The 11,088-nt window shown below is 49.2% G+C and overlaps 1 protein-coding gene across 2 annotated transcripts in view; it reads right to left on the reverse strand.

Annotated features, from left to right (window-relative positions):
- Window positions 1–7,554, reverse strand: part of LOC114598616 (carboxyl-terminal PDZ ligand of neuronal nitric oxide synthase protein) — a 78,378-nt gene extending 70,824 nt beyond the window's left edge. Inside the window, exon 1 of one of the 2 annotated variants that reach the window (XM_077928275.1) lies at window positions 7,320–7,552. In XM_077928275.1, coding sequence (XP_077784401.1) covers window positions 7,320–7,442 — 123 coding nt within the window. In that variant the 5' untranslated portion in view covers window positions 7,443–7,552. Of the gene's footprint in view, window positions 1–7,319 lie in introns of both variants that reach the window. The other variant, XM_028732492.2, reaches the window with a different exon arrangement.
- Between the last annotated feature and the right edge of the window lie 3,534 nt (window positions 7,555–11,088).

Below are 11,088 nucleotides of genomic sequence, written 5' to 3' on the forward strand. Positions count from 1 at the left end.
ATTTATTAAACATAAATCAAGACAAAGAAACATGTCGTCTCTCTTTGCCATCCTTCCGAGAGAGACAGAAAAGCAAAAGCAAAAGCAACACAATGGATGTTCCGCTTATGCCAGCAAACAGTGCTGGAATGTAAACAGACATATGACATGCAATAGTTCCACGTCTGAACCAAAAGGTGGAATGGAATCTCCAACAGGAAGAAGAAGAAGAAGAAGAAGAAGAAGAAGAAGAAGAAGAAGAAGAAGAAGAAGAGTTTGGATTTGATATCCTGCCTTTCACTCCCCTTCAGGAGTCTCAAAGCGGCTAACAATCTCCTTTCCCTTCCTCCCCCACAACAAAGACTCTGTGAGGTGAGTGGGGCTGAGAGACTTCAAAGAAGTGTGACTGGCCCAAGGTCACCCAGCAGCTGCATGTGGAGGAGCACAGAGGCGAACCCACTACACCACATCTGGCCCCCTCTGGCACAACAGAACAGCCTGCTTGCAAACACCAATACTTTGGGCTCTTTCAGACTTAAAGCAGCGGGAGAGGGAATAGGGTGGCGCTGTGGGTAAAAGCCTCAGCGCCTAGGGCTTGCCGACCGAAAGGTCGGCGGTTCAAATCCCTGCGGCGGGGTGCGCTCCCGTTGCTCGGTCCCAGCGCCTGCCAACCTAGCAGTTCGAAAGCACCCCCGGGTGCAAATAGATAAATAGGGACCGCTTACTGGCGAGAAGGTAAACGGCGTTTCCGTGTGCTGCGCTGGCTCGCCAGATGCATCTTTGTCACGCTGGCCACGTGACCTGGAAGTGTCTCCGGACAGCGCTGGCCCTCGGCCTCTTAAGTGAGATGGGCGCACAACCCTAGAGTCTGTCAAGACTGGCCCGTATGGGCAGGGGTACCTTTACCTTTACCTTTAAGGTAAAGGACCCCTGGACGGTTAAGTCCAGTCAAATGAGACTATGGGGTTGCGGTGCTCATCTTGCTTCAGGCTGAGGGAGCCAGCGTTTGTCCGCAGACAGCTTTCTGGGTCATGTGGCCAGCATGACTAAACCACTTCTGGCGCAACGGGACACTGTGACGGAAGCCAGAGCACACGGAAACGCTGTTCACCTTCCCGCCGCTGTGGTACCTATTTATCTACTTGCACTGGCGTGCTTTTGAACTGGTAGGTTGGCAGGAGCTGGGACAGGACAACGGGAGCTCACTCCGTCATGGGGATTCGAACCACTGACCTTCTGATCGGCAAGCCCAAGAGGCTCAGTGGTTTAGACCACAGCGCATTGCTAAAGCACCAACACAGGTTATCAGAAGGTTGCAGAAAGATTACTCAAACAATTCTGGGAAAATCCACCATTTGGAAACATCGATATCAGAGGAACTTTGTACATCAAGCTATGGAAATATTGAATGCTAAATATGTCAGCAAGGCTAATGTGTGTAACTGTGGAGAGGCGGAAGAACTGAACCTGCCAAAAAGAACTGAACCTTCCGAAGAAATTCAAGGGCAAGCAGTGCAAATTCAGAAGATGGCCTAAAATGCCAGCACCTTGGAACTGCCCATCTTAAGAGTTGCAATACCCTTTAAAGGCCATTTACACATTGCATTTTTCAGTACAGCTCAGAATCTCCATGCTTTGCACTTGACATCATGCATCCTGAGCATTAACTCAGAGATTAACACAGAGAAGAACAACATCTCTGATGTTCCTTTAATGGTGTCCGTCAACCAGACACTCAGTCACATATCACCCAGAGAACCTCTGGATCTGGTCGTGTTTTGCACCCATCACTGTCCTGTCCACTTCATTCTAGCAATGGGAAGCAATATCTTAATTAATGGCTACAGTCCTCAAATAAGGCCAGCTAATGGGACAACCATCTCCCCAGCTGACAAGAAGATTCAGCATTTCATTGATCTTGATTCTACAGCAGGGCTTCTGTCCCCAGTCCCTCCGTCCCCATTTCACTCACAAAATTGGCAGGAAATAACTGCATGCTGGAATATCAGCCCAAAATTCATCACACGGCTTGAGCCATGAAAACCTTGCCAAATTGCAGTGCAAAACTCCTGTGATTTTCCAGGTTAACAATATTGCAAACTGATTTTTCCTCCCCGTAAGCAATTTAACATGGAAATGAGTGCTAAACTCCCACTAGATTTCTAGAAGTGGCTTTTATGTCACGGGAAAGATGGCATAAAACGTATTCAAAAAATCAGGTAAGGAAACATCAGAAAAGTGAATGCAGTCTAGTCAGAAGTGAGTCCCATTAAAATTCCAAGCTAGGGAAACGATGCGACGAGATGTGTGGAACTAAATTCTGCTTGCCCCATGGAAGGTGAGAGGCGCCGACTGAAGTAAACATACGAAATACTGCTGCAAGTGAGACATTACATTATGGAGAGTTGGGAAAAGTCAAAACCATTTTGTTGTTCCAGTGAAGTTAATTTCTTAACAATAATCAACATTTGAAAATCTGCCCAACTCTTATTTTATTGATTCATTCATATATTTTATTTCACCTTTTATCCAAGGCTCACAGGGCCTTATATATAAATACAAAACTGCATAACATAGTAACAAACAAAAATAATAACACCCCCCACATTATTTAACTCTAATTAAATATCTATCATAAACAAAACAAAAAACCTAGTCTGCCCGCCCCAACATATCTGTGTGATTCATTTGTGCTCAAGAAAGAGCTAAGTTCTTGCCTGGTTACCTAGGCAATTCTTATTTGTCCTAAGCAACCAGGAAAGCAACTATTTGCAAGCATGCTAGGGCTTTAAAGTTCATCATAACCCATGTTGCCAGCTTACGAAAATAAAAATTAAAAAATGAACACAAGGCCCCGTGTAGCCAGAAGTGTCTGTGTCACACGTGCAAATTCATGATGATAGCAGAGAGCAATAATGACATTCTATAACGTTTTAATGACATGTTTGTTAATTGCTTTGATGCACATGTAAAATGAAAAAATTAATAAAACAGCGACAACATTCAGAACTAGTCAGGGCTGGGCGATGTCAGAACCCTGCCTCACAACTACACACAGAATGAACGGGGGATTGGTGAACAGGTGAAAATGTGCCAAACCCGATACTTTTTTTTAAAAAAAGAAGAAAATAACCACTGCATGCAATTTAAGGGGGGGGGGAATGATTATGGGAGACAAACAGCAGTCTAATGATGAGAGGGCAATAGAGTACCTGTCCAAATGCATAATAAGGGATCGTTCATGAATATTACTTACTTTTCTCCAACATGGAAATGTAGCATTAAGTTGGATTAACACACAGGATGGAACATACATAAGCATGAAGGGACATCTGGGTACCAATTGCTGGTGTGGACTTTTTTGTGATTCTGTGTTGGTGCAGGTTACAAAACTGCCAGAGTCTGTTTGCTGCAATAGGTAAAGGTGAAGGGACCCCTGACCATTAGGTCCAGTCGTGACCGACTCTGGGGTTGCGGTGCTCATCTCGCTTTATTGGCCAAGGGAGCCGGCGTACATCTTCCGGGTCATGTGGCCAGCATGACTAAGCCGCTTCTGGAGAACCAGAGCAGCGCACGGAAACGCCAATTATCTTCCTGCCAGAGCGGTACCTATTTATCTACTTGCACTTTGATGTGCTTTCGAATTGCTAGGTTGGCAGGAGCAGGGACCGAGCAACGGGAGCTCACCCCGTCGTGGGGATTCAAACCACCAAGCTTCTGATCGGCAAGCCCTAGGCTCTGTGGTTTAACCCACAGTGCCACCTGCGTCCCTGTTTGCCGCAATACGTCCGCCTAATTTGATTTATTGATTTATTTAATGCATGCTGCTTTGCAAAACCAAGTGTCTTTCCACAGCAGATCACAATATTCCCTCCCCGGACGCTCAAATTTCCTCTTACTTGCCCATTTTGTTCCGCTCCTACACTTACTCACATGGGTATGTTGTCTCCGTACGGAGCCCCACACCAGATGGTCTGCTGCTATATCCACGAGTCCAACCTATTCCCACACTCCCCTCCCTGGCACTGCTAAGATGCAATGCCTGCTTCTGTCTTCCGTTCCTTCCTGCCCTTGCTTGCCGTATGATAAGGCAGAATTCAGCAGCCAGGTTGCTCACCGGAGCAAGACGGTTTGAACATATTACAGCAATCCTGGTCCGACTGCACTGGCTACCAATAGTTTCTGGGCCCAATTCAAAGTGCTGGTTTTGACCTATAGAACCTTCAGGACCGCAACACCTCAAAGACCGCCTCTTTCCATATGAACCTACCCAGACCCTGAGATCATCTTCTGAGGCCCTCCTTCGTGTGCCTCCTCCTTGAGAGGTCTAGAGGGTGGCAACACGAGAACGGGGCCTTTTCTGCAGTGGCTCCCTGTCTGTGGAATGCTCTCCCCAGGGAAGTTCGCCTGACGCCTTCATTAGACACCTTTAGGCGCCAGCCAAACACATTCCTTTGGTCAGTGTTTCCCAACCTTTTTTGGGCAAAGGCACACTTGTTTCATGAAAAAAATCTCGAGGCACACCACCATTACAGCCCCGTGACGTCAGCGCGCAGCGTCACGCCGGGAGGGACGCACGAAAGTGTAAGTTTCAATTTTTCCCCCTCCCCCTTGCCTTCCTTCTGTGCCAACTGCCAAAAAGCCAAGAAAAAAGCCAAGACTTTAGGGCAGCAGGTCGACACGGAAGAAGCTCCTACCTAAGGACAGGTGCGACGGCCGTGTCCTCTTCTGCCACACTTGGCAGCCCTGCCTCACGGTTGTGACTCCCACCCTGATTTCTCCCCGCAGGTCGAGCGGCACAGGCAGCCCAATGTGTCCAGCCCAGACACAAGCCCCGCTTCCCCACTCTAGATCCTGAATGCGACCAAGTGCTCTGGACTCCCGAGCAGGGTGGGAAAGAGGACTCGCATCTGGTAGCCTCCGGGCTCCTCGCCTGCTCGAGGGATGGCATTGCAGGCAAGCTGCCGGCCGTCGCCATCGCCGCCCCCTCATGCGAGTGGACCTGCCCGGAGTGGTGGGCCGGGGGAGGCTCGCTCTCTGTGGGGATGTGGCCCGCACGCGCGGCCCCGCTTCCTCCTGCCCAGGGCTGAGCTCCTTACCTGCGATCTCGGTCTCGCGCACGCGGATCCCACTTATTCCGAAGCTCGCGCCACTAGCCGGGGCTCTCACACCGTGCCAGGGCGAGGTGGCGCGGCCCACTGACGTCATCGCGGCTCGACGCCGCCCTCGACTTCCCTGTTCCCTCCCCTCCCTCGGGTCGCCGTGGTTACCGAGGACTGCAAGCTGCTCGGGCGAGCGTGGGGCATTAAGTGGGAGAAGGAAAATTAAAATTAAAACTCGCCTGAAGGCCGCCTCTCCGGATATCTTTCGAATTTTTTAATTTTTCCCGCGGCACACCAGGCAACGTCTCGCGGCACACTTGTGTGCTGCGGAACACCGGTTGGGAAACACTGCCTTTGGTTGACCTGCTTGACATCCTATGCCCTTTTAAAATGTGTTTTTTCGGGGGAGCTACTGGATGGTTGTTTTTATTATGCATTTTGTGGTTTTATATCTTGATTTTATTCTGCGAACCGCCCTGAGACTCCCAGGTATAGGGCGGAATATAAATTCAATAAATAATGATAATAATAAGGCCAGTGCTGCATGCTTTAGAGGCGGAATGAGCAATAGGTTGTTGTCATCGTTTTTGTTGTCATTTAGGTTGTTGTCATTGTTTTAAGCAATGGGAGATCAGCATAACGCAGTCTGGTTACATTATGAGGCTGTGCCAAAGTATGTGGCAGAGAGAAAGCTTTCTGGCTGAGGTGAAGGGTGAAGCAGGACAGGGGTTGCTGGGGGGGGGGGGGAACGATGACACATTTTAAAAATGCAATTTCATTCAGCTACTCATTTTATTGGATCCAGCCTCCTTTCTCAAGTACTATGTCACCCAATCATCTTCCAAAGCAACTACTCTATTCCCAACTTAAAAAACGGAAAGCGTAATGCTGGTGGTCAACAAAAGAGGTTCAAAGACTCTCTCAAGGCAAATCTAAAAAAAATGTAGTATAAACACCAACAACTGGGAAACACTGGCCTGCGAGCGCTCCAGTTGGAGAACAGTCTTTACCAAAGGTGTCATGGGCTCGGAAGACACTCGAACTCAGGACGCAAGGGAGAAACATGCTAAGAGGAAGGCACACTAGGCAAATCCACACCGTGATCAACTCCCGCCCGGAAACTTATGTCCCCACTGTGGAAGGACGTGTGGATCCAGAATTGGCCTCCACAGTCACTTATGGACTCACTGTTAAAACCGTGTTTATGGAAGACAATCTTACTTGGCTAGGAGTGATCGCCGAAGAAGAAGAAGAAGAAGAAGAAGAAGAAGAAGATGTCACCCCTCTCTCCCTCGGCTCCGGTGGCACCCCACATCCCCCCCCCCCGCACCAACTTTCTCCCCCCAAAATCACACCCACCCACCCTTTCTCTCCATCGCTCTGACTGACTGAGGACTGGAAAGCAAAGCGAATTTCAACTTCGTCCTTCAACTCTATGCCCTTTTAAAAGGGGAGGGGAGAAGCAAAAGCCACCCCCCAAGATGAAGGGGGCAGCACCTGCGGGTGCCATGGCAGGGACCCCAGCACAAAGGTGCCACCAGCAACCTGAGATGCCCAGCCGCCTTTGCCCAGGGCCTCCCCTCCCGATTCACAGCAAGCAAAGAGCGGAGAGGGCAGGTGGGTAAGCGCTGCCCTGTTTCTCTCCAGGCAGGGAGGGGAAGAAGAGGGCACACCTGCCTGCTTGGCAAACAAGAGACAAAGGGCACCTGCTCCCCAGCCGAGCCAGGTGCCACTCTGGGACTCGGAGATCCCAGCAGGCTATTGCTATTAATAACTGTATTATAAATTGGTATATTTGAGGTTATTATTGGAGATCCCACTAAAGGGCACCAGGAAGGGGCGCCCAGGAAAGCCAGCTCGCTCCATGCCCACTCCCTGGGCAGACCTCGTGCCCTTTGCGCGGGGGCACAAGCAGAGTCGGAACCACCTCCTCACCTTGGCACGGGCGAGCCTTGCGAGACAGCAGGACCCCCCGGTCCAAAGCGCTCGAACCCGGGCTGGCCCCTACAGTCTCTTCTCCCCCGTCGAGGCTGGCATCCAGATGCGGAGCAAGGGTGCTCTGGAGCACGTGCAGAGTGCACAGCCTCATCCCAAGGAACAGAGCCCATTGCCCTCCCCACCACCTCTAAGCACCGCTGGGAGAAACCACCTCCGCGCGCGCGCGCCTCGGAAGGGAGAGGCTTTCTGCACACGCTCGGGAGCCCCCTCGACCTCCCGCCCCGTCCGCCGGGCGCCTACCTTGGCCTCGAAGGCGATGCCGTGCTGGAAGGCGTCGTCGTTGTGCAGCGGGACGCGCAGGTCGTGCCGGTCGTCCACCAGGCTGTAGCGGGTCTTGGCCGACGGGGAGGCCCCGACGGGCATCGCGGGGAGGAGGGCGGCGGGAAGGCGCAGGCGGGCGGGCGGGCGATCGCGCTGTCCTGGTGCTCCCTCGGTCCGGCGGCGGCCCCTCGGCCTCAACCCGGGGAGGCGGGCCCCGGGACGGCACCGCCCCGAGGAAGCTCCGGTCGGGAGAGCGCACGCCGCCGCCGCTTCCCGGCATGCGCCGCCCGGGAAGGAGGAGCCGCGCGGCCGGGCGAAGCTGCGCCCGCCCCGTCCGCGATCGGCGCAGCCGTCGAGCGGCGGCGCGCCGTCCTGGCCAAGGAGACCCGTCGGACGCGCTTCCTCTCCGTCCCGACGACCCTCTCTCCACCCCGGGGGTCGGAAAAGCGATCGGACCCCCAAGGCGGCTTCCGTGGAGCAGGAAAAGCCGTCGAGTCGGCGGCTCCGGCGCGAAGGGAGAAGCCGGGCGGTACGGGGGGTGGGGGGGGCGCCGGATTGAAACTGGACTGGGAATTCTAGCCTAAATTATATAGAAATTTATTCATGTATGCGACTGCAGCGGCAAGAATGCTACTTGCCCGAAAATGGAAAGAAGCAAAGGGAGAAGGGTTTAAAAAATAAAATACTTATGGAATATGCAGAGATGGCGAAACTTGCCGGAAGAATAAGAAATCGAGATGAACTTTTTATAAAAAGAATGGAAATGGTTCCTTGAATAAATTGCAAACAGATAAAAACATGGAAAGAAGCAAAGGGAGAATGGATAATAAAAAATACTTAAGGAATATGCAGAGAAGGCGAAACTTGCCGGAAGAATAAGAAATCAAGATGAACTTTTTATAGAAGAATGGAAATGGTTCCTTGAATAAATTGCAAACGGATAAAAACATTGGCAGGATTGTTGCAATAGCCTGCAGAGTAGATAATGAAATGAGTAAAGTAAATTAATTTGGATATGCAGCAGTTATTAAAAAATAAGCTGAAGGAACTGCAGAAAGAGGGGGAAGGAAGTCAGCCCTTGCAGAAGAGGACACAATTTGCACAAATCTACATACAGTATGCTTCTTGTCAAATGCAAAGTGATGTCCTCTTTTCTGGCAGGTGGAGTGGTTGGCCGCAAACTATACAGTATAAAATGTCTGAGAGAGGAAAAAACAAGTGAAGCTTCGCCCCATTTCTGGTCCAATAACACCCGCATAGCTGTGGTTGCATACATAAATACTCTTTTCTGCTCCCTTGGGATATCGGCACCTAGAATTCCTAAAAGGAAGGCTTCTTTTTTTAAAGCAAAGGTTATGTTAAACATTTTTTTCAACTCATTATATATCATTTCCCAAAATTCTTTTACTACCTTACATTTCCACCACATATGATAAAAGGTGCCTTCTTTTTTCTTACATTTCCAGTGTACGTTTGACCCCGTTTTATACATTTTTGTATACATTTATACATTTTTACTAACTGACTAGCAAAAGTTAAATACCAACGGTTGGTGCTTCCCCCCCTAAAAATAATGTTTAGGGGTACTCTATTTTCCTACTTATGTTGAAATACTGCCCTTCAATGAGGCCAGACTTAGAGTCACAAAATGTTTAGGGGGTTGCGTACCCCTGTGTACGCCCCAGAGGAAAAGCACCGCTAACGGCACATCATTTTCATATAATTTTCTTTAAACGTATTACATGCTGTGAATTTTAAACCCCATTTCAGTTGGATATGTGACTGTAAAGTTTGAAGCTGAAAAATGAAATAAATACATTTATTATTTTATTGCAAAGGTGGGTGGTTGTGCTGGGCGTGTGACCTTACTCTCGGTGCCTTCTGTGGGCAAAGATCATGACACAGCGGTTGTCCGTTCCCACTGATTTCTTTTTCTGCACTCCCAGTTCTGCCCTGATTCATTAATCGATGTATGCAACTGCTCCAATGCACTTCAAAGCTGCCGTTCTTGCCTTTTGGGATAGCAGTGCATGCCACACAAGGATCCCAACACTTTATTATGGGGCTTGATGGATTATTATGCCCCACTAGCAAAATGCTCTACCCAACAATGAGGCTTCTAGAAGGAATATAGAGGTATACTGCATCACTAATAAGGAGCGGCAGGAAGAACATTTATTGTTGTTGTTGTTTAGTCGTGTCCGACTCTTTGTGACCCCATGGACCAGAGCATGCCAGGCACACCTGTCTTCCACTGCCTCCCGCAGTTTGGTCAAACTCATGCTGGTAGCTTCAAGAACACTGTTCAACCATCTCATCCTCTGTCGTCCCCTTCTCCTTGTGCCCTCCATCTTTCCCAACATCAGGGTCTTTTCCAGGGAGTCTTCTCATGAGGTGGTCAAAGTCTTGGAGCCTCAGCTTCAGGATCTGTCCTTCCAGTGAGCACTCAGGGCTGATTTCCTTCAGAATGGAGAGGTTTGACCTTCTTGCAGTCCACGGGACTCTCAAGAGTCTCCTCCAGCACCATAATTCAAAAGCATCAATTCTTTGGCGATCAGCCTTCTTTATGGTCCAGCTCTCACTTCCATACATCACTACTGGGAAAACCATAGCTTTAACTATACAGACCTTTGTCTCTGCTTTTTAAGATGCTGTCTAGGTTTGTCATCGCTTATACGAGTCTTAAGGTATGCTTTGCAGACTAATGCTGAGTGATCAACAGGCATAGACAGTCGTCTTCTCCTGAAGGAGATTTGCGTTGTTTCCTTACTGTCCCACTGTGGAAATGTGTAGAACATTTGCAGCTGCCCTAGCCTAAGTAATTATTATTATTATTATTTTGTTACTTATTGAGTTTATTCCTCCCTATACCCGGAGGTCTCAGGGCGGTTCACAGAAAAGATCACATATATAATCAGAATAAAAACAACAACCCAATAACACCCACCCACCCAAGTAATAATTAATTCACCTCAGTATCCTCTAATCAGCAGTGGAGACAGGGTGAAGAGTTTTATGGCCCCTTAAAGAATACCAGGTGATTATGGCAGAAGCTTTTATTGAGTGCAACACCATTCATCAGATGTCAATCCATGAGTGTATGCTGTAAAACATTTCCTAGTCCAAGGCGGTTCAACATGTGGCACCTTTTTTGGCAACTCTAGGCAACATTTGACACCACCACCCCCCCAACACCCCAGTCCTTGTGCTTCCTCCCTGAAACCAGGAAAATGTGGGTGCTCTGACGGGGACCTAGAGTTCTCCTGCCTCCAAGCTCCTTTCCAAGGCTTCCCTCCAATACGAAAATTGTAAGCTGTGTTCGCTTCACCCTTTTCAAGGCCGAATCAGCTATACTGGCCTCCCATGAAAGGCAAGCTCTGGCGCCACCTGTCGAGCGTTTGGTGGAAATTGGCAAGAGATATTTTCAGCAGCTCCCAAAAAATGTCTTTGCTAAAGTCTCTCCTGCTTCTCACACCAACTCATTTTAAATGCTGAGGAAGATTTCTGGCTGTTTTCAGATCCACTAAGAACAAGGTTTTGCCATTGAGAGAGCCTTTTCTCGTTTTCCTCAAAAGGAAATGTCTTTTGCAGAAGCGGAAATATTCCAGTGCTGTGTTTTTGCACCTTTCAGAGGTGTTTGAGGCCTAACTTCTTCTCCAGTAGAGCTCTCTGACTAAAATTAATGTATTCCTTTTATGATGGCTGTTGTCCTTTCGCTTTGCATATGAGTATCTTAACTTGGGATCTT

Source organism: Podarcis muralis, chromosome 5 (assembly GCF_964188315.1).
Source record: "Podarcis muralis chromosome 5, rPodMur119.hap1.1, whole genome shotgun sequence".
In the NCBI taxonomy this organism is placed as follows: domain Eukaryota; kingdom Metazoa; phylum Chordata; class Lepidosauria; order Squamata; family Lacertidae; genus Podarcis; species Podarcis muralis.